We start from the raw sequence: 23945 nt of genomic DNA on the forward strand, positions 1-23945 counted from the left end.
CCCAGCTACCATTTTGGATTGTCCCTCTTTCTTCTCTGCTGCTCACATTTCCTTCCTTGACCCTCTCACATAGGGATTAGCAAACAAAGGTCTACAGGCCAAACACAGCCCATTGCCTTTTTTTTTTTTTAATAAAGGTTTATTGGAACCAAGTCATGCCCATTTGTATATATATATTATATCTCACCACTTTTGTGCAATGATCAGCAGAGTTGTGGTGGTGGAGACTCTCTGGGCCTCAACGCCTACAGTGTTACTGTGCGTGGACCCATACAGAAAGCTTGTGACCCCTCTTTGAAAGGAGCGTTGATCCTAAACCAAACAAAACAAAAATCGCCCAGTTTTTCCTTGCTCTGGGCTGCTCTGCCCTCTGCCCTCTCTCCACTCCCCTTCGTCCAGCAGTGGTTGGTTTAAAATGCTTGGTTGCTAATACTCCTCTCAACTCTCCACTTCTTTGTTGTGATTGAATTTCCTGTGCTTACTATATGCCCTGTTACTTTCCCTTGCCCCCATATACCTAGGACCAGCCTGGGAGAAAGTAAGTAGATCCTTGCCCTTTAGAGCCAGGATTGAACACTTTGGTTCATTCTCTCTCCACCAACAACATCCATGAACTATTGCAATGGTGGAGATATGGAAGTTGAGTACTGAGTTTGGATGTGCTTGCTTGTTTCAACCTACCTGGTGATGCCACGATAAACGTGGCCTTCCCTAGAGGGCTAAAAAAAATTTAATTGATAACTCTATGTGCAATTCTATTGAGTGAATAGTTATTTTAAGATTGGACCTGGTCACTCCAAAGGCTTTCCAAAGAATGGAGTCAGAGTTCGGGACTCAAACTATGGTTGCTGTGGGTCACAGCTATTAATATACTGCATTGTCCACCATTGAACTACAAAGAGTAAAAAATGTCAGCTTTCTGATTATCATTCAGATGTTCTTTTTTGGTCCTAGTTGTATGCAATTGCAGTTAAAGATCTAATAAGAAAGACTGACAGGAGCTACAAAGTAAAATCCCGTAACAGTACTGTGGAATACACCCTTAACAAGTTGGAACCTGGTGGGAAATACCACATCATTGTCCAACTGGGGAACATGAGCAAAGATGCCAGCATCAAAATTACCACAGGTAAGCGGGAGAGAGGTTAGAGGTCTCCTCGCACAGCCAAGTGCCCACAGTGCTGTGCCGCTAGACCTCCAGGCACAGACTTTTCATTAGGAGTTTCACAGGAAGTGCAAACGCTGCCTTCAGTATCCCTACAGGGGCAGAGCAGTGCAGAGGCTCCAGTGTCTGGGCTGCGGCGTGGTGGCCGGGGCACAGTGGGCTGGGGAGTGGCTATCGTTTTCTGTATTTTCTAAGTCTTTTAACTCCCCTCACTTGTTTTGATATTACTAAAGGAAAAGAGGGGAGGGATGCCCAAGAGAGGAAATAAAACTGAATAGTTACCACGATGTAGCTGAGGATCTGAATGACAGGTTCTCAGTGGTCCGTTGTGGCAGTCTGACATGTCGAAATGGAGGGAGACCCATAGCTGGGCAGTGGATCTAAGGGCAGTCAGGCTCAATTCAGAAAGCTAGTAGGAAGCTCAGTTGCTCAGACTGCAGGTGTTATTGGGAGTTTTGATATTGGGTAATGGAGGCCCAGCCCCATTTATGCTAGTGGCATGCAGTGGGCCCGGGCCACAAGCCATCGCCACTCCAGTGTCCTGTTTTCAGACGGAACTCCTTATGCCATCCCATTCCTTCCTCACCACCCTTCTAGCCCACCCCATTTGTTTTTGTACACCCTTGGGTACAAGGGCTATTAAATTTAGTACTGTCCAAATTTCTTGCCTAAAGATGTTATAACAATAACAAAGAGATGCCAATTAAAGAATATCTACCACGTGCTAGGTTCTGTACTCAGCAGTCTGTATGTTTTATTTTTTCCATAATCCAGCCTCCAAGGCTAGGATTATTTAATCTCTCTTGGACAGACAAGAAAATGGAGTTTCAAATGTATATCCACTAACTGCATCCCATTTCATCTTTAATTTTCAGTTTCATTATCAGCACCTGATGCCTTAAAAATCATAACAGAAAATGACCATGTTCTTCTGTTTTGGAAAAGCCTGGGTTTAAAGGAAAAGCATTTTAATGAAAGTAGGGTAAGTTCCTCCCTCATTCTCAATGACTTTGGAAATTTAATTGAAATGCTGTTTCAGAGATGAGCTCGTTAACAGCCTGCTGGCATAGATAGTGTAAAAAAAAAGAAAGAAAAAGAATAGGACATGGACATGAACTTGAGAATTAAAGGACCATTTTCGATGGGATTGCTAATTAGTGAAATGTTTATATTGCCCATTAAAGATGAGAATCTCTGCACTAAGCACTTTTCAATCCTGACCTGTCTTCCTCTGAAGAAAGAGAAATGGGCTGGAGGCCATGCTGTGCTCCCCGCAGAAGCTGCAGCTGGGCTGGGGCTCAGGGTATCACACCAGGAGCCCCGCCTATTCCACACTCGCTGAGGGCGGGACTGTGGCTTCAGTACCAGGAGATGAGCTGCACTCTCAGCCTGGCATCTCAGCACTCTCTTCCCAGAGAAATTACAGGGAGCAGGAGGTACTTGAAGATACCTTGCTGACTTATGAAGAACACCTTGGTTTTGTTTGGTTTTGCTATTGGTAGACCAATATGGTATTCACAGCAAAAGACAGGGGAAGGGGAGTGAGACCTGGGAGTAGATTTACCACCCAAGGGTGGACAGATTCTTGAGTAAAGCTGCGTTGGCCCCAGTGACAGCAAAGCCTTAGCTAAATAGGAATGTGATGAATCAACTATGGCTACCTGGAGATACAGCATAGGCAAAGAGCCGGGGGTTCTGAATAGTCACCATGCAATGCCAAAGCAAAGTGAAATGAAAATTGGAAAATTCTCACCACACACTCTGTGAGAATTCTCATAACTCTTGCAACTATGATATCGAAATGGCTAATATCCTTAAATATAAGGAAAGCTTTCAAGTAAATTCACAACGGAAATATTCTAATTTTGAAGAAGGTACATGTAACAAAGCAAAAAATTCCAACAGCAGTAAGCAAAAGGAGAAAAGTTCAACCTCACCAGTGATGTAAATAACAAAGAGGTAGCCCTGTCATGTTAAATTGGTAAAGATTTGCAGGGAAGAATATAACCGGTATGGATAATAGTTAGGGAAGTAAACATTCTGTGAATATAAATTGGTTCAATCTTAAGTAAGGCTCTTGGGTAATATCTATCAAAAATGTTAAAAGTGTCCACACCGGCCAGGCGTGGTGGCTCACGCCTGTAATTCCAGCACTTTGGGAGGCCGAGATGGGTGGATCACGAGGTCAGGAGATCGAGACCATCCTGGCTAACACGGTGAAACCCCGTCTGTACTAAAATACAAAAAAAAAAATTAGCCGGGCGTGCTGGTGGGCGCCTGTAGTCCCAGCTACTCGGGAGGCTGAGGCAGGAGGAGAATAGCATGAACCTGGGAGGCGGAGCTTGTAGTGAGCCGAGATCGCGCCACTGCACTCCAGCCTGGGCGACAGAGCGAGACTCCGTCTCAAAAAAAAAAAAAAAAAGTGTCCACACCCATTGATCCAGGAGTTGTAGGATTTTACTCTAAAGAAACAATGTGCCTGAAGAATTTATGTACCGTATTTATGACAGCAAGAAAGAGGAAATGGCCGAAATACCAAACAGAAGAGGATGGGTTAAACAGTGTATGAGTGGTTGATGTTGTGTCATCTAAATTATTTTCTTTATAACCTTTATGTATTTTACAAACGATCGACACCAAATATCTATTAGGTGGAAGGTAATAACTGCTAGCTTATAGAAAAGAATGTAGGGATGAGATTCCAGGCAGGTATTAGGAATCCCAGTTCGGCAGCCAGTCGCCAGTAGGGGATCCTTCCTGGGTGGCTGGAGCCCAGCTCTTAGGTTGAGATTCTAGGTTAGTATTTCGTTCCTAGTGGAGGGTGTGGCATAGGCAGAGCATGTCCTTCTTCCCTTCCCCTGACAGGGAGTTCAGAGAATTATATTAGTCCGTTTCCACGGTGCTAGTAAAGACATACCTGAGCCTGGGTAATTTATAAATGAAAGAGGTTTAATTGACTCACGTTACCACATGGCTGCGGAGGCCTCTCCATCATGGTGGAAGGCCAAGAGGAGCAAAGCCACATCTTACATAGTGGCAGACAGAATGAGAGCCAAGTGAAAGGGGAAGCTTCTTATCAAACCATCAGATCTCGCGAGACTCTTCACGACCATGAGAACAGTATAGGGGAAACCACACCCATGATTCAATTATCTCTCACCGGGTCCCTCCCACAACACCTGAGAATTATGGGAGCTAGAATTTAAGATGAGATTTGGGTGGGGACACAGCCAAACCACATCAAGAATAGACAGGTCAGTGGTGTTGGGATCAAGAGACCGTGATTATGCAAGGGGGCCCAATATGTGTCTAGAGATAAGGGATGGAGTCTTTTCAGGGGGATGGTGGAGAGTGTCAGTAGCTTTGACACTGGAATAGTTGGGGATCAGCAGAGAGGTCAGGTTGTCAGCCCTCATCCCAGCTAGTATCCTGGGCCAGGGCTGTCCCAAGGGTGACTTTTCCCAGCCCTGGAGTCCAGGGCTCTAACTAGGAAGACATTTCATCGTCTCCTCCAGTGAACAGGGGCCTGATCAAGCTACAGTGCTTCTTATTTCAAGGCCAGGTTGTTGGGGAGCTGAGATCAGCTCAGGAGGAGCTAGAAAGCAAGGAGACAGGAAGTGAGCCGACAAGGTCATTCCTACATATTGTTCTGGGGACAAATGTCCTGTCTTTTCTAATTGCAAGTTCCCCTTTCTCACCCCATTGCTGGAGTCCACTGCGACCTGGATTTATTATTAGTCAAATTCCATTACGGCAACCTGTTCAGATTCTTGGTGGCATTTAATATTGCTTGAGACAGGCAGACTGCTGAGCACAACTCTGAGTGTGGCTTTGTTAAAATGACTTTCCTGAGGGCCACAGTTCTCATTTCCACAATATAGCTTGTAAGTGGGGGGCGGGGGGTGGCAGTTATTTGAGACATTGGAGATGAGCAAATTTTCATTTTCTGAATCCAGTATCTCAGTGGTAATGTAAAAAGAACAAGGAGAAACCCAGAGCACTTTAGCATCTATAGCAGCCTGCAGTGAGGAGTTCACATAAAGCTGGAACCAGTAATAGACTAGGCTGTCAGTTTCCATATTCGACTTCCTGAGCAATCTCCTGTGTTTGTTTTCAGGGCTATGAGATACACATGTATGATAGTGCCATGAATATCACAGCTTACCTTGGGAATACTACTGACAATTTCTTTAAAATTTCCAACCTGAAGATGGGTCATAATTACACGTTCACTGTCCAAGCAAGATGTCTTTTTGGCAGTCAGATCTGTGGGGAGCCTGCCATCCTGCTGTACGATGAGCTGGGTTCTGGTGAGTTGCGATTGCTGTCCGTTTCTGCTTGCAGTTCTGGGGAAATAGCAAGAATGTTGGATGATTTGATGACCACGTGTCTTTCTAAAACACCTTGAAGATATTCTCAGCTTAAAAGAAAATCATTTATATATCAGTTTAATCAGGTAGTGATGTATTTAACAAATACTTCCTGAGCTGGACATGGTAGAAGAAGCTGAGATTACAGGGGGACCGGATTCTCAACAGAAAGTGTAAGAAAGGCAAGGCTTGGTTTAAAAAGAGAAATACTAGGTTCACAAGAGTTTCGTTTGTTTTTAGTGGGACTTCTCAGAGCCTCTACCATGCTAATATACCCTGTGGGTTCCCAAGCCAGTAGATCATCTCTTTGTCATGGATTTTACATGTAAAATCATGTAACAGTGTGCACCCCCGCCCTGCCCCGGCTTCATCTTAGCTCTCAGCATAAGCTTAGGCCTGGAATTTGCCCTGGGATCTCTGTCTTACGTCTTATGCTGGGCCATGCTAGTGGTGGTAGAGAAGACCCTTCCGTTCATACAGAAAGTCTGCTTACATTAGAGTAGCTTGGCCAGGATTTCAACAAATGTTTTGCCACTGGTCTTTTTTAGTTCCATTTACTCTCAGCCAAGAACTAACCAGTGCTCAAGCCAAAATCTTGTGTTAGAGTTGTTAAATGTTCCGTCTCATAGTGTTTCTCAGGGTGAGATCTCGTGCAATATTTATCCTTGGCACCCCCCACTAAGAGAGGGAAGCACTGCCTGCCACTTCCCTTGGGAGAATCATAACATATTAGAGGTTCTGAGAAGGTCCTACAGAAACCAGCACAACTCTTGTTGACCTAGGATTTCCTCAATAGAGCCCCATTTTTAGGCAAAACTAATTGGCGACCTGTGAAATATGCTTTGGGAAAAATTCCTGTGCAGACCCCTCCCGGCCACCTTTATGGAACCAAGGTTGTCAGGCAGAAGGGCTCTTGACTGACATCTTGCCCCTTCATGTTCACCTTCCCCTTGGAAGTGGGGTGGGGGAGGGAGGGCACTCGTTCCTGGAGCCTCCATTGTGCCGACTTCCTCTTCCCTGCTCCGGCCCAGCACATCCCCTTCATTAACCACAGCACAGTGGGAATAGGTTGGAACATATTAAATAAGATGTTGCTAGAGTTTTTTTCTGGCAAGGAAATAATGAAAGAAATTTAAATACAGACATGAATATTGAATTGTTAAATTAAGCTTGCAAGAAATGGTTGTTCTCTGACCCATCTTGATGAATACCCTGTGAGGGTGAATGCCTGGGTAGCGACAGAGCTTTCTACATGAAGCAGAGACCTGGCCTGTGCCACTTCTCCCGATACCAGGGAGCAACCCCAAGCCTGTTGAGGCTCCTCATGGAGACCTAGCCTGAGGGAAGTCCACTCTGTTTCCTTTGCCAAAACCTGATTCCTAGGTTTCATTTTCAAGTTCAGACATTCCCTGGGATTTTTAACATGAAAAGTCCACCGCTTTCAAGGAGACTGGTCCCTACCCCAGCAGCGTGGAAGGTGGGCCATGGCTTTGCTCTAGAGCTCTGGTGGTACAAATCTATTAGTGACTCATCACAGAGCCAGTTGGTTGAAGTCAATAGGAAGGGGCCATCTGTGTTAGGTTATAAATGGCAACACGGCTTTGTAAAGAGCTTTAAAAAATGTTACATGTATATGGAAAGTTGCTTTTCTCCCCCACTCTCTTTTTTACTTAAGTGAAAAACCTCGTAAAACTTCATGAGCTGTTAAGTCTGTATTGTGGTATAGGAATCTCGTTTGTATCACTTAATGGAGCTTCAGGTAATTGCAGTTCAGAGTGACTTTGGTGCCAAGTAGGGGGAAATAATTGCAATCTCGTTAATTAGTGGTCTGATTTCACATCCTCTCATGTAAGGCAAGCAAGTGGTCTTAAGTAATAATGCTAATGAAATCAATGTTGATACCCCAACAAAGGTCTCCCTTCCAAGAGATTATCTAAATAACCAACAAGGCAGTGATTAGGAGTCTAATGTAATTACCGTATTTGCATGCACAAGGCCCTTGGTCTATCAGCCCATAGCAAGTAGGAAGCAATCAGGCATCACGCACATGCAGAAATGTCTCATACCAGACAGGCAGTTTGTGTAGCTGTGGTGATCGCCCAGATTTTTTGGTGGGTGGGGCCTTGAGGAGTCATCTGGTCTGTTCTCCTGCCCTCAGGTGGGCTTATTGGTGGGAACTTTGCCTTGGCAGGTGCAGATGCATCCGCCATGCAGGCTGCCAGATCTACGGATGTTGCTGCTGTGGTGGTGCCCATCTTATTCCTGATACTGCTGAGCCTGGGGGTGGGGTTTGCCATCCTGTACACGAAGCACCGGAGGCTGCAGAGCAGCTTCACCGCCTTCGCCAACAGCCACTACAGCTCCAGGCTGGGGTCCGCAATCTTCTCCTCTGGGGATGACCTGGGTAAGTGGGGCAGGGAAAGTCGGTTCTTCCTCCCAGGGCTGGCCCGCACACAGCCAATGACTTGAAGAGGAAACACCCACCCTCAGCTCCTCTTTTGACACTAGAGGAGCTCTTCTTCAGCCAGCGATTTGATTCCATGGCTTTTGGTTAAACCGTTCAGAGTCCTTACTTTTTACCTTTTAAGTTAATTAAAATGTTGTATTCTCTTTGATTGTGTAGTTCTGGCCTGAAACAGGGAGCTTGCCTCAAACAGGAAGGATAGATAGGCCCCAGGCGTTGAGACTCCCAAAGTTTGGGAAAATCCTCAAGAATATCTGACCCCTTTCTCATCCTTCACTGACCTGGAGGTCGGACGTCTCTGAAGATCCTAACTCGAGATAACAAATAATGCTTTCCCAATCAGCTTCTATCAAAGGAGGCCCTTTCCGTCTTGCTGTTTCTCTTTCTGGTTGCTAGTGTAACCTCACCAGCCATTCTTTTATGTACCTTAACACAGTGGTCCCCAACATTTTTTGTACCAGAGACCAGTTTTGTGGAAGATAATTTTTTTCACTGGACTAGCGGTGGAGGGGAGGATTGGGGCATGATTTCAGGATGAGACTGTTCCACCTCAGATCAACAGGCATTAGATTCTCATAAGGAGCGCTCGGCCTGGATCCCTCGCATGCTCAGTTCACAACAGGGTTTGCGCTGTGAGACTCTAATGCCGCCCTGATCTGACAGGAGGCGAGGCTCAGGCTGTAATGCTCACTGGCTCGCTGCTTGCCCCCTGCTCTGTGGCCCTGTTCCTAACAGGCCAGGTACTGGTACCGGTGGTCCTTGACCCGGGCATTGGGGACCCCTGTCTTACACATAGCAAGGGAAAAAGTAAGAAATTTCCTGTTTTGAAATCTTTGCACAATGAAAACCCTAAATGCTAATAGAGATAGTAAGGTAGTAATATAATAAAGTGGGTGTGTTACAAGGCTTCCCCAAACTGAGACTAATGACTGAATGTACAAGTTTATTTTTTTCTGTAAACTAGTTATAATTGTTTATCTATGTGTATAAAGACATTTGTATATTCCCCTTCACTGGTCGTATATTAGCTCTGTTCCCTTTCCTTGTCAGTTTCCTTTCTTGCTTAATAAGCCGGCACCTGGACTGCCTTGCGTAAATAGGGTGGCTTCTTTGCTTCTGCTGTTGGAGGCAAAAGGAGTCGACCCGTCATGGTGCCCTGCAATAATCCCTGAGTGTCGGTCGACACTTGGTTGCACAGGATTATACCAGGGGTCACAAGGGGATAGCCATTAGTCTGGGAAGCTGTCCTCAAAATGCTTAAACCCCTCCAAGATCCTTTTTCTGCAGAGCAGTTTGGGTCCAGAAGAGAAAGCAGACACTGCAGTTCACTGTGCTAGTGTAGGGTATGGATAACTCAAACTGGGGAACCCAAACCACCCACTTAGCTTTTGAGTAGGTAATAAGATTCTTCTCCTGAGAAACTTTGTTTTCCTAATTTGGCTAAGTTCAAACGACCATTAAAATCAGTGTGAGGATCCGTCGATGGGTAGAAGGTGGCCAGGAGGGACCGTGGGAAGCTGGGCTGGGTTTCAAAACTGATTATGGTGTCTGCCTGGCTATGGCATTGACTTTCTCAGCCAGCGGGTTGTGGTAGGGTTGAGGGGTGGGTAGAGTGGTGGGATGTGGGGTCAGGTTAAAGTGTGTTGGAACTCACCAAGGCCTGACTGTTTTGTCTCTAGGGGAAGATGATGAAGATGCTCCTATGATAACTGGATTTTCAGATGACGTCCCCATGGTGATAGCCTGAAAGAGCTTTCCTCACTAGAAACCAAATGGTGTAAATATTTTATTTGATAAAGATAGTTGATGGTTTATTTTAAAAGATGCACTTTGAGTTGCAATATGTTATTTTTATATGGGCCAAAAACAAAAAACAGAAAACAAAAAAAAAAAAAAAAGGAAAGAAAGGAATGAATAAACTTTGTAGTAATCAACTGTGAACTTCAAACCAGGTTGATTTGAGTAACCAAATTGCTTTGATTTGACATTAATGTAGTCTTACAGGGCTGTGCTTGCTGGGCATGCTTTTAAGTCTGTGAGATAATTTTGGTTCAGTAAATTGGCCAATCTTTTTATTTTTCTAAGACACAGAAATGTATTTAATAAAAACCTCGAGAGAGTGATGGGTGGAACCCCTTCTCCTTGAAAGTGTGCGCAGATATTCCATTTTGTTTGGATATAGTTTATAGGAAAGTGTGTGGGTGTGTTACGGGGGAAGGTTTCTTTATGTTATTTTGTTAATTTATTGGGACTCTGTGTAAGGCCAGGCTTTAGTGGTCATTAGACACCACATGTGTTATGAGCCCCTTACCCATAGGGTTGGAGGTGGGAACAGAAGCATTTTTTGTTGCCATTCCGGAAGCGATCCATTTTGATTCACTTGTGTGTCACACAATGGTCTTTGGCAGGAGAGAGCACTGAGTCATTGCCGGAGTTCAGTTACACAGAGCTGCAGCCTGGGAAGCCCTGCAAGCCCACAGCTTCCTCTCTTATATTAATTGATGGAATTTTACTGTATGTGCCTCTGTACAAGATGTAGCTTTGAGAGCTACAAAATGATAACACTGCTTTATTACACACTGGTTTCATTGTCATTGCAAAAACTTACCCTTGTTGTAGGAGAGAGTTCTAGATCTGTGCCATGATCCATACACTGGCCAATAGAGTGCATAATTTTCCCATTTTCCATTTTTTGTTTTTACTTACTACTGAAGGATCTCAAATGTAAAATTATGTATTTGGGTTGAGATGGCCACTTATTGTCCTTAAAAATCCATACTGATGTATGCAGTCATTTTGAATTGGGTCAGTGCCTTCTCGCTCCCTTTTTTTTTTTTTTTTTTCTTTTCTTCCATCTCCCTCACCCATGCCCCCACCCAATCTAAAGAGACAGTGCTGTACACTCTCATAGAGATAGAGAAGATCTAAAACGTTGAGACTCCTCAATCCAGTTAACAACAGCAGGAGCACTAGAGGGTGTTCATTTATTCTCTCTGTAAAACAAGCTGTGCTTTTTTTTTCTTCTGCCTTTAAAATGCCACCCCTATATTCAAACCATGGCCACTTGATAGTTATGTAGAAGCCATCGTGGGCTGATGCCAACCCTTTAGGCTTAGCGTTGTAGGTACCAATGTCTAGCATCGTTGTGACTTGTACTGTATGATTCTCACTGAAGAATTTCCTTTCAGCCAAGAAGCAGTGAGGTCTGGGAATAGTCCAAAGTCATGTCTCTGAATATATGTCCTTGATATGCAAGCTTTGTAAAACCCCATCCCCCCTTAGGTGCGATGCATCACCTTCTCACAAGTGTTTAGTTTCTTTTAACCAAAAGTATCATTCTTGGGTGATAATATAGTTTTGTTCTACTTAGGGATTGTTTAGAAAACAAAGAAAGAGCCAATTAAATTTTTTAGTTTTTAAAATTTTTATTTATATATATACTGAGATGAGTATTTTAAGCTGTCGACCTTTAATTTGCCATACGGGTAGGGCTGTATTTCATTTTAACAACTGGTGGTAATGATAAGCCTTCTTCTAGTATATTTTCTCTTCTTTCCTGTCACTCTCCTTTTTTAAGTTTTTTTTTTTTTTAAAGACTGGAATTTTTTTGGCTTTATCATGTCTTACTATAGAGATTTGTTCAAAACTCTAAGCCCTACCACCTCCCCTTTAATAAGCTCTTTAAATAGTTGAATCATTAACAACCTGGTGGGAGGTAAGTCATTTAATTGAACCACTAGGAAGTGTATTTTCTTTTCTTTTTCTGCCAACTTTTTGGTGGCATTTGTAAAAGCTGATATAAAAGGCTCTGCAATGTTATTTTCAGTTATTCCATAGGCAAGCCTTTTTACAGAGCATATGTCTCCAGTTGGCAGCTTGAGATATTTTCGAGCATCCAGTTCTAGCTACCAGTGCCTCCCAATGCTTAGTGCACAGTACTGTAGACTGGCCATCACCCCTCTCCCTGGAAAATGCCACTGTGCTGTTTGAAAAAAAGCAGCTTTTTAGGGCTAGAGTATTTTATATAAACAGAAGAGCTAAGTTCCTGAAGACTAAGCTAGATAGATGCAGCTATATGTAAATTGTCTATTTTTATGAACTTTTGAAGCACACATTCCTGTTTCCCTCTGCGTAGCTTTGTGGGGATTTCATGTATATATGCTGTCTGGAAGAATCCAGAGGTTGGAGTGCCAATAGGAAATGAAAACAAATGCCTCGTACTACGGGCAGCCTTTGAAGGTGACCAGATAACTGTCTTCATTGTGACCAGCTGGAGTCCCTCCTTGCTTGTGAAGAAGGGGCTTTTGTACCTTGTTGGAGATGCCACCTCAGAAGGTCACACCGTGCAGGAAAAAGGTTTTATTCTCTCGCGGTGTACATGAGAATGTCAGTTGCCTGCATCCATGTGGACCACGATGGGCCTCTAAAATTTGGTGGGCAGGGGGTTTGCTTATGAGTTTTCTCTGGAAGCCGATTTTACTCCTGGATGTATTGAATGCCCCTTGAGCTTTATGAGATACGAGTCCACATGGATAAAATGTCAGAGAGTGAAGTTCTACAGAGGATATTCCGGTAAAAGGCCATGTCTGTGCAGTCCTAGTTCCAGACAGGTGAGAAGCTCCCGGAGCTACTGGCTACCTTGACAAGCTGGGTAAATAGTTATTATTCTGGGTAACTGGTTGAAACTTTGACTTTTGAACAAGTAATTCCTGGGGTTCTGTATTTGGTAGCATCACCAGGGATATTTGGGTAGGACGGACAGGGGACACACAGCTGCCTGTTCTCTCCTGCCCATCATGTTTGGCTATACTCAGCAAAAATTTAAGGAATGTAACCCTTCTCAAAACTGGCCATTTTCAGGGGAGGCTTGGGAGAGCAGTAGTATGGTGAGCCCCTTACAGATGAGCACCCACTCCTCCTTGGTGAATCCTGCCTTCAGATGCTTACCCAGTGGTCCCTGCATCTAGTAAGATTGTATTTCCAGTACACTTTCTTAGGGCAGAAACACCATCCTGTCAGGTTTGGTCAGTCCCTTCTCCATGAAGGGAGTCATGGTGAATTCCTGAAAATTTTCTTCCTTCTGCAGACAGTTGGAGGGGTCCCTTAGAGAAGGCATCCAGAGACATAACCAAACTGAATATCACCCCATATTGATTTTCGGAATTGACTCTAAAACTCTGTGCAGGATCTTGTGTTGGGATTGTATCTTGACATTCCTGTCATGTTATTTTTCTTAACTGGAGTGTGTGCTGCCTTTCAGGTACAATTTTTGTGTAATAAAAGCCAGTGCATTAAGTTTATATAGACTACTTTCTATGCAAGACTGAGATATGGAATAGATAGCAAGAGATATGTACTGTTGGGTACACGGACAGTAAGTGTGTTTTCGGATGGAGTACCAGCACCAAAAATGGGTTGAGGGAGGATGGGTTGTATATATGTTTCTGCCCACTAATTTTGAGCAGCCATATTATGAATTAAATCATCACAGCCAAGTAATAACCCAAGAATGGTATTAGTTTCATGTGTAATAGCTCAAATGGAATAAGCATGAATGCTGGAGTGGAACATTATCCTCAAATATTCTATGTCACTTCTCATTTAAAGACTCTTGTTATGAACTATTAGAAACTTTAGGCAAAATCAAAAGTATTTGTGGCAAAATAAAGGCCTATTCTACTCTTATTTAAAGTGAAACACTGTATACTTGTTTCTCTCCAAAGTGAAATTAGGTATTTATAATTTCAATTGCCTCGATAAGTTTCCAAGTCACTGAAATCTGCTGAAGGTTTTACTATATTGTTGCACAATTTTAAGATAATTTTTGTCTCAATGTCAACTTTTTTCACTGAATAAAAATTTAACTGGGTCAAGAAAACACCTATTTGAAAATCCACTGTCTCTGCGTGTCTTGAGTTGTTCTTTAGAGTGCAATAAAGATTGCTAACGCAGTCCTCAAACCCCATTTGATTGGTCTGTTTTAAAGGGATGTTTATTTCATAGATGAGAGAACACTAAGGCCTGGAATAATTTTGTTATTAACAAGCTGGTCTCAGATGGTGGATCCTTGAAGAACACGATGCCTTTGTGTTGGCTGAGGAGGGGGGAGATGTGGTGGCTGTTTTGAAGTAAACAGAATTATTCCGTAGGGACAATGACTAAAGTAGCTCCCTTAAATCTGTAGCTATATTTGCTAAGAGACAGTTTGCTAAGAAGGCAATTTTCAAATCTAAGAGAAGGAAGCACAGCAGTAGAGATGAGCTGTGTGTCTAAGAGCACTTCCACGGGTCTCCATAGACACTCTTGTGAGGAGGGCTGCATGTACCTCTTATGAGCAGCTGAATGGCCAGTGGGCCTGTAAGTGAGGATTGGAGGCTGTGGAACTGGGTGGGGGAGGGAGGCAGGTTTTTAAAGAGTTTAACAGGTCTTCTGGTATGCCGCTTTTGTTTCGACACTGAGCCAGAGCCAAACCCTGAAGTATTAGCATCCGGTTTTGTGAATGAAGAAAAGGAGGCATAGAAAAGTGAAGTAATTTAGGAGAAACCAGAGCATAAAAGGCAAAACCAGCCTCCCGTCCCTGGTGTTTCTGATTCCAGATCCTTTTCTGAATCACGGTGCCGCAGCGCCTCATGTCACCATTCAGTGTCACAGAGAACGCATTAGTCCAACATATTGCACCAAGCGAAATCCCAAGGGGAGACCTACCACCTGGGTGAGTCTCCTTGGTCATGGCCTCACCCTTAGGTTTTCAGGCTTAGATAATTTTTGTCAACACATGATAGTGAATTCATCTCTCATGGCCAAACACACCTTAACCAAACTCAGGATGCTGATATTGCAACGTCATAATGTCCATTTGTTAATTCACCCTGGGAAAGTGTCCTGTCCCTTACAATGTCCACATGACCAGTGCATTCTCTCCCTGTAGGGAGATCTATCCCAGGAGCCAGTCACCACCAGAAGCTTGCTTGGAGAGCAGGGGCAAATAATTTTAAAAGTAGGAGGATTCTGGGTTAGCATAGTGGTTGCCCGGTAAATAATGAATGGACAAAGGCTTGACATCCGCAAGAGGAATCATCTACTCCATATAAACTTAGTATTGGAAACCATCAGATTGCAACGCCCTGTATCCATTTCTATTTAAAAAGATCTTGCCAATGGGATCTAATACTTCAAGTCCATGCACTGTGGTTCCCCTGGACAGGGCTTGGGCACTGCCCACATCGGTCACTCTGACTCATCTCTACATGTCCCGTTGTTGAGTAAGCTCCCCCACTCATGAAAACATTCTATAGCAAAAAATGCATTTGGACTGAGTTTGAATCGAATCTTCCTGGCTAAGAGCCACATTCTGACTACATCCGTCAGCTGTGATTATTGGGCTTCCCAGCCCACAGCAAATTGAACATGGGTTGAGGCCGCTAAAGGCGGCTACTCCGTGTACAATAGAAGAGAAGCCACGAGTTGGAGTTAGACTGCTGGAAAACCTATGTGAGAGATAAAGGAACTCCAGCAAATATACTTCTTGGGAATATTTAGCATAAAACCAGAGTCCTACACAGTAAGTAGCCCATCCAATTAGAATAATTATCATTCCCTTCCATTGAACCCCTATTCTTTGCTAGTGACTATGCTAAACTCTCTCTCTCTATATATATATGTGTGTGTGTGTGTATATATATATATAACAATATCTTTTATAGGAAAGTTTATATATCGTTATATATAAAAACAATATCTTTTTTCTTTTAAAGATTAATACCTAAATCACAGAAGCACTTTTAGAATTAAAATAGGTGTATATATACATATATTTATATATAATATATAATATATAAATATACTATATATTATATATAATTTATATATAATATAATAAATATATGCATATATATGCATATATAAATATATGTATATATATTTATCCCTTTATTGCTTTGTTCTGTATAAGTGACGGCATCTGTTACAGTTCTGCCGTGACAATGACTAAGTCCATGTGTGGGAGTGTGCCAGACCTCTGTCACTTCTCTTAGGTCTTAGTTCCAACTACAAAGACAAATCTGAATTCAGATAGAAGCCGAGCAGGATCTTCTTCCCCTTTGTCCCTAGGAGCAGTTTTAATACAGGCTTACTCGGAAGACCAGTGGAACCGGGGGTTGTTGCTGCACCACCAGCTGTGTGTCTCCTTCTCTTATCATTAATACATATATTTATACATTATATATTAATATATTTATATATTATATAAATATATATAAATATATTTAATATGTTAATTCTAAAAGTGCTTCTCTAATTTAGGTATTAATCTTTCCTTTAAAAGAAACAAGATGTTGTTTTAAAAGAAGAGTAACTTCTCCAAGGTCTCACATGTTTTAAAGTGGAAGAGTCAAAATAATCTAGATTTATCGCATCCTTAAACTACTGCTCTTAGTTGTCATGCTGTTTAGCCCTGTCAGTATAACATTAAGTGGTCTGTAATAGTGATATTTAAAGGATTCCCACTAGAAAGATTAAAAACAATGTTTGGAGACATAAAGAAGTATACTTAGATTTCTTTGCACAACCAGTTATGTGGAACACAGCATTACCTATGGATGGTAGATCAACGAAGGCTTTTTTATTGGAAAACGTTTTTGCAAAGAGTTCAATAATGAGGAACATGGAGGATTCTTTTGCTTTGCAGCAACCCAGTTACATTTTATCAAAATTCTCTGCATCTTTGGTTAGGAACGTTCAGTGAATGTTTTATTCACCTTTATTTACATATGCAGCGAGGTACATCATCATATGTTCTATTGGGGTGATAATTGGGCTAGCATGAGACCATCAAAAATCCCAGCAAAAGGAGGTGGCTGCCATTCTTTCCATCCAGCCCGAACTGGCTTTGATGCTTGTGGCCCATTAATTTTAAGAGATCATGTGTAGGGTAATTTGAGCCCGCAACAATTTACAGAACAATGATGTTATGCTTTTTAAAATGCTAATGTTACAACTGTAATGTTGCAACCCTATTTAATGCCAAAATGACAATTGGTAATGTTTGGGAATATTTGTATGAAAACAATGACATTTCATACTGAAAACTCAGCATCAGCAAACTTTGAGGAAGAAAAAAGACGAGGATTTAAATGTAAATCAGCCTTTTATGAAATTTGCCCTTTGGTTACATGCCAATCTGTAAAGCCTTCAGGATCTATCAAAGAGGTTTCATAATTAAAACGTTTTTCAACCTCTCTCTAGCAGACGCAGAACTTATTAGTTACCCAGGGATTGATCAAGCCCTAGATGGTGCTGAACTATCTGGTGTATGTGTTTGCAGCTATGTTTGATGGAATTCTTCATAGACAGCAGATGACCAACAATAGAACAACCTGTTGGTTTCCTAAATACACCTTATTTTGGACCCCAAACTGCTTGACTGCTCCTAAGAATTAGCACATTTTCGAAGGAGAAGTTTTGTTCTTATTGAGGTGATTCAAGAGAATGCATTTAAGACTAATGACTAGGTTCCCAAAAGGTGGTCCAAAAATATCTTGAGGAAGGGCAGCACTGTAGCAATAAGTAATAGTATTTTGTAATAAGTAGTAAGTAATTGCTACTTGCCAGACCCTGTTCTGAGGGCTTCTTATATGTTAACTCATTTAATCTTCACCACAGCCCTTTAAGGAAGGTATTATTATTCTCATATTATAAAGAAATGGAAGCACGGAAAGGTTAAGAAATTTCTCCAAGGTCACAACAGCTTCTAAGTGTCAGAGCTGAGAGATGAACCCAGGTAACCTGGCTCCAGAGTGCTTTCAGTTACTTCACTGCACAACCCCTCCAAACAACCCTTTTGATAGCACAGTTTTGGGTGTATACATTAGGAATTTATTTTAACCAGCCAGTTTACCTTTTTAAATACAGTAATGTTCTGTTAGGGGGTGGATTATGGAAGGAATTTGTATCCATTGTAGACATTTTTGGAAACTGAAAGCAGCCAGAAGGAAATAAGATTTCCAGGTAATCCCAGAGATAATGGCTGTTAACATTTGGTATGTGTCCCTTTATCGCTTTGTTCTGTATGAGTGATGGCATCTGTTACAGTTCCGCTGTGACAATGACTAAGTCCCTGTGTGGGAGTGTGCCGGACCTCTGTCACTTCTCTTAGGTCTTAGTTCCAACTACAAAGACAAATCTGAATTCAGATAGAAGCTGAGCAGGGTCTTCTTCCCCCTTTGTCCCTAGGAGCAGTTTTAATACAGGCTTACTCGGAAGACCAGTGGAACCGGGGGTTGTTGCTGCACCACCAGCTGTGTGTCTCCTTCTCTTATCATTACAGTCAAGTGCTTTGAGTCATCTTCCACTAATGGAGTTCCCAGGAGGATTCATTCCAGTCACCTCGTTGTCTCTGGCTCACCAGGTTTTTACTGTTCAGTGTTTTGCTGCTCACAAGATTGGGAGAACAGCTATCAATACTTCCCATCAGTGAAAGTAGAGAACAGAAGTAGACATGAAACAGCACAACATAGGCACATAAACAGAAGATGGGTTGCAAACACGTTTGTCACATTAAGCATGTTTAGGACAAAAGGAACCTGACTTGCCAACAAGGAGGTGTCAACTCTGGGGAGAAGTAGTGGATGGTCTACAGTCTGCTAAAGGCTCAGTGGTGGGACCAGTTTGCAGGTTTCTGTGATGGGGAGGGAGGAAGAGAAAGAGATGAAAGGAGTTTTGGAGGTATTTAGTGTTGGATGGTGAATACTTTTTTCATTTCTACTCAGAATGGGAATGTGTTACATGGCAAGATGGTTTTCCTTAGTATTAAATTGCAGCACACCAATATTATAGAGATTATTATGCCAGAGCTAGCGGATGTAAAATTCAGATTCTATGTGAATAGATGCTGAGCCTTCTGCTGGGATCTTATATGTCTGCAGTCTCCAGGATACAGTATCAAGTTCAAGTAGGGGAAAGAGAGAGTCCCGAAGATTTAGTAGTTTCTGGAGAAATTAAAGAGTAAAGTGAGGTCTCAAGGTCTACTTGGCAAGATGCAAAGCTCCCTGATCAATTAGGGCACTGCATGCATAGATCCAATACCAACATTTATTCAGGAAATACTTATTGACTACTTCCTCTGTATCCAGTCCTATCTTTGTCCTGGGAATAGAATGTGGAATTAGACAGGCACGATTCCTGCTCTCCCAAGCAACAAATAATGAAACCTCAGGGTCAAGAGGCCATTTTGGGTCTTATGTAGGTAGTATAAATGATATGATAAAAGAGGAAATGGAGGATAAAGATGTCAAACGACTTGCATAAGAGCTTGGCTCATCAGTGAGCTAATCAGTTTTAATCCAAAAGCTCTGAAGTGAAACCTGTGCTGTACACCCTGTGATTCTACTGGGATGGGGGAGTAGGCTCCCGTTTAATTTCCAGCCTAAGTCAGGCTGCAACTCAACTTCTCAGAGAAACCTTCTTCTCTGGTGTGGAAGAGTTGTGGTGTTGTCTGTTTATCCAGATTTTATTAATAATGTCATACCTTATTCCCCTTGGCCATTGTTTTTTATATGTAGACTCTTCCTCAAATGGAAAAAGGGATGAATGGAAGAATCCCAGTACCCAAATACTCTCCTGTAACCTGACACTATTCTGTTATTTTATATTAGGGAAATAAAAGCTGATTGTAATAACAGCAAAATGTACAAAAGTAGGCAAGCTTTTTGTTTATAAAACACACATAGAAAATACATTTTTGAATAACCCATCTTTTAAGGTTTTTCCAGAATTTCTCAGCTCCCTTTCTAAAGGGAGCACAGGTAATATGTCCATCTTAACCATTTCACCCTAAACTCTGTAATTCATACTAAAAATGAGTCTCTAAACCATAAATTAACAAGTTGATCTTCCTCCTTGCTCTGAATGTCATAGGTGGGATTTCCTTCTCCTTGACTCTTTTAGACAGCCCTCAAATCAATGGTGCAAGCAGTTGCATCCTACACCCATATGGCCTGTTGATACGAACATAGCATCATCCCCTGCACAGTAGAGCAGGAGACGGAGTCCTTCCCTGAATGCTTCTGCTTGTCAACTGCTACAGCAGGGGTACCAGCAGGATGGAAAGTGAAGAATGCATCCTTGAGTCCTTCACTGAAAGGGCAGCTCTCTTCTGCTCCAGTTGGGCTGTGTGAAGGAGTGGCATATACACACAGGGCCTGAGGTGTGATCTGGTTTCTTACTAAAATAAATCACACTGGCTGGGTGTGGTGGCTCACGCCTGTAATCCTAGCACTTTGGGAGGCCAAGGCAAGTGAATTGCTTGAGGTGAGGAGTTCGAGAGCAGCCTGGCCAATATGGCAAAACCCCGTTTCTACTAAAAATACAAAAATTAGCTGAGCGTAGTGGCTTGTGCCTGTAGCCCCAGCTACTTGGGGGCCGAGGTGGGAAGATTGCTTGAGCCCAGTAGGTGGAGTGATACCTTGCCTGAAAATAAATAAATAAATCACACTCATTGCAGAGATTTGTGGCCACTGGAACCCTTTGATGGAAAATCTATTTTACCTTCTTACCTGGTAAAATTTCCCCTAACTTCTATTTTGGATGGCAAAACTAAGTTCTCTAAAATGAAAGACCAGTGTCTATCACTGACAGTATACTGCTCTGAATTTACGGTTATTTTGGAAATGTTTGTTGGGTGGATGGATGGATGAGTGCATAATGATCCCTCCCATTTATGGAGGACCGATGATGTGCCAGGCATTGCCATATTACTAAATATGAGAACTCTTTTGGATTAAATATAATCATCCGGTTTTACATAGAAGATAAATCCAGTTTTGAGCCCAGATCTATCTGGTCCTTCCTGGGGTTAACCCCACTGTGCTAGTTAGCAGATGGTCTGTTTTATGGAATCGACATTTACTTGAGTGTTTCCTGTATTCAGAGGTTCTGGTCGGGGGATAGATTGAAAGGAGAAGACAAAGTAATTATGTCTTACAAGACGCAGCAAGCCATGACAGGAAGAGTGAGCCCAGAGATTTATGTGATTTTCCCTATCTCCTTGCATTAGGGTGGAACCATTAGGAAATATATATATGGAATTGGCTCACATAATTATGAAGGCTGAGAAGTCCTACAATCTACTGTTTGCAGGCTGAAGACCCAGGAAAGGTAGTTGTGTAATTGAGTCCAAAAGGTGAGAACCATAGGAGCTAATGGTGTAAATCCTAATCTAAGGACTGGAGACAATGAGATGAGATGTTCCAGCTCAAGCAGGCAGGTAGGGAGCACAACAGAGCAAACCCCTCCTTCTTCCACGTTTGTTCTATTCAGACCCCTGATGGACTGGATGATGCCCAGTCTCAGTGGGGAAGGGATCTATTTTAGTGAGTCCACCAGTCAAGTGATAACCTCATCTGGAAATACCCTCACAGACACACCCTGAAATAATGTTTAATCTGGGCACTTTATGGGCAGTTAAACTGATACATAAAATTAACCATCACACTCCTCACTGAAAATGAGATACACACACATACACACACAAATTAGTCTGTTCTATATAGCTACATGATCTTTAAATTTCTTACTGCTGCAAAATTTGGTGATACATTGAACAGGTTAGAATGAATGGACACATTTTCAAGACGTAGCAAATTTTCGGAATAAGTGCCAGACTGAAGTAGTCCTTTGGGGGCTTACTCTTTCAAGATTTTTAGTTTCTTTGCGCTGGGTACGTAGTTCCTCCTTTAGCTCTGAGAAGTTTGATCGACGGAAGCCTACTTCTCTCAACTCGTCAAAGTCATTCTCCATCCAGCCTTGATCCGTTGCTGGTGATGAGCTGCATTCCTTTGGAGGGGGAGATGTGCTCTGATTTTTTGAATTTCCAGCTATTCTGCCCTGCTTTTCCCCCATCTTTGTGGTTTTATCAGCCTTTGGACCTTGATGCTGGTGACGTACTGATGGGGTTTTGGTATGGGTGTCCTTTCTGTTTGTTAGTTTTCCTTCTTTTTTCTTTTTTGAAATAAAATATTTATTTCAGTATTTCCGTAATTAAAGCAAACATACATGCTTGAGTTCATTATTTAAGGTGATATATACTAGAAAATGACTTCCATGAATATTAGAGTTCCTGAATGTCATTTGAGTATCTGCCTACATGCTTGTTGGAAGCTTCTGTAGCCTTTTCTTTGCAGGAATTCCAGTTTTTCTGACTTCTTCCCTTTCCTTCAGGTATTCCATTTTGCATTCTTCATGAAAGGCTGGATCGTTATAGTAAGCAGTTAGACATTCTTTCAATGCAGAGTTTTCTTTCCGGCATTTTACTACCATAAGAACTCCAGAGTTCTTGCAACATTTGGTAAAATCTTGAACTTGTTCAGAACACCTCTCTTTGGCCTTTTCTCTCATTATTTTAGGGATCAAAATATCTTTTTCCATATGTCTGAGATGCTGGTCTGTAGGGTGGAGCGCTATCTAGGCGGGCCGAGAAGCAGCCAGCTGCTTGGCGGCTCCAGGGCAAGCGGGGAGGGGAGTGGAGGGGAGTGGCTTGGGCTCGGACGCACGTGCGACCTCAGGGAGCTTCCCACAACAGAAAGGTGGGCCCTTTGCAAAAGCCTGTTAGTTTTCCTTCTAACAGTCAGGACCCTCAGCTGTAGGTCTGTTGGAGATTGCTTGAGGTCCACTCCAGACCCTGTTTGCCTGGGTATCAGCAGCAGAGGCTGCAGAAGATAGAATATTGCTGAACAGTGAGTGCTGCTGTCTGATTCTTGCTCTGGAAGCTTCGTCTCAGGGGTGTACCCCGCCATGTGAGGTGTGAGGTGTTGGTCTGCACCTAGTGGGGGATGTCTCCCAGTTAGGCTACTCGGGTCAGGGACCCACCTGAGCAGGCAGTCTGTCCGTTCTCAGATCTCAACCTCTGTGCTGGGAGATCCACTGCTCTCTTCAAAGCTGTCAGACAGGGTCATTAACATCTGCAGAGGTTTCTGCTGCTTTTTGTTAACTATGCCCTGTCCCCAGAGGTGGCATCTACAGAGACAGGCAAGCCTCCTTGAGCTGCGGTGGGCTCCACCCAGTTCGAGCTTCGCGGAGGCTTTGTTTACCTACTTAAGCCTCAGCAATGGCCGGCGCTCCTCCCCCAGCCTGGCTGCTGCCTTGCAGTTAGATCTCAGACTGCTGTACTAGCAATGAGGGAGGCTCCGTGGGCGTGGGACACTCTGGGCCAGGTGTGGGATATAATCTCTTGGTGTGCCCTTTGCTAAGACCCTTGGTAAAGCTCAGTATTAGGGTGGGAGTTACCCGGTTTTCCAGGTGTTGTGTGTCTCAGTTTCCCTTGGCTAGGAAAAGGGATTCCCTTCCCCCTTGTGCTTCCCAGGTGAGGCGATGCCTCGCCCTGCTTCAGCTCTCGCTGGTCGGCACTCCCCCGTGAGATGAACCCAGTACCTCAGTTGAAAATGCAGAAATCACCTGTCTTCTGTGTCGCTCGCGCTGGGAGCTGGAGGCTGGAGCTGTTCCCATTCGGCCCTCTTGCTCCCGACCTCTGGGGGCTTACTCTTAAAGGACATTCCAAGGTCACGTGAAGTTGCTCTTCACACACAGACACATGGGCCAGAAGTGGCTCTGACAGGGGGAGACAGCACAAAAGGTGACCTCTTCGCTTCAGGAGCACAAGTCACCCCATCCGTGGAGAAGGTGAGCTTGATGGGAGAATACAAAAGTGAAGGTCATTGATCTTACCCAGGAATGAGCAAACTGTGGTGGAATAAAGCCTGCTGCTCGTCAGCCCTGGATCCTGAGTGGTTAGGGGTAGAGTGAGGGTGAAGAAGTAGAAAACACAGAACCTTTTAAATTGGAGCTCCTCGTTTGTTTATTTCCATAGAGCCTAGAACAATCCTTGACACTCAGTGAATCTGTTGAATGGCTGAGGAGACGAATTAACCTATTCTCCTCTCTTTTATTTTCCTTT

The 23945-nt window shown here is 43.0% G+C and overlaps 1 protein-coding gene and 1 pseudogene across 1 annotated transcript in view; one reads left to right on the plus strand and one right to left on the minus strand.

Moving 5' to 3' along the window:
* The window catches only part of SORL1 (sortilin related receptor 1), a 178198-nt gene extending 165860 nt beyond the window's left edge, over positions 1 to 12338 (plus strand). Inside the window, exons 44-49 of the mRNA XM_038005081.2 lie at positions 955 to 1129; positions 2041 to 2147; positions 5283 to 5475; positions 7727 to 7939; positions 9679 to 9776; positions 12135 to 12338. Coding sequence (XP_037861009.2) covers positions 955 to 1129; positions 2041 to 2147; positions 5283 to 5475; positions 7727 to 7939; positions 9679 to 9746 — 756 coding nt within the window. The 3' untranslated portion in view covers positions 9747 to 9776; positions 12135 to 12338. The remainder of the gene's footprint in view (positions 1 to 954; positions 1130 to 2040; positions 2148 to 5282; positions 5476 to 7726; positions 7940 to 9678; positions 9777 to 12134) is intronic.
* Positions 12339 to 16301: 3963 nt separating this feature from the next.
* LOC119626463 (COX assembly mitochondrial protein homolog pseudogene) lies at positions 16302 to 22450 on the minus strand (annotated as a pseudogene).
* Between the last annotated feature and the right edge of the window lie 1495 nt (positions 22451 to 23945).

The sequence above is a fragment of the Chlorocebus sabaeus genome, chromosome 1 (assembly GCF_047675955.1).
Source record: "Chlorocebus sabaeus isolate Y175 chromosome 1, mChlSab1.0.hap1, whole genome shotgun sequence".
In the NCBI taxonomy this organism is placed as follows: Eukaryota; Metazoa; Chordata; class Mammalia; order Primates; family Cercopithecidae; genus Chlorocebus; species Chlorocebus sabaeus.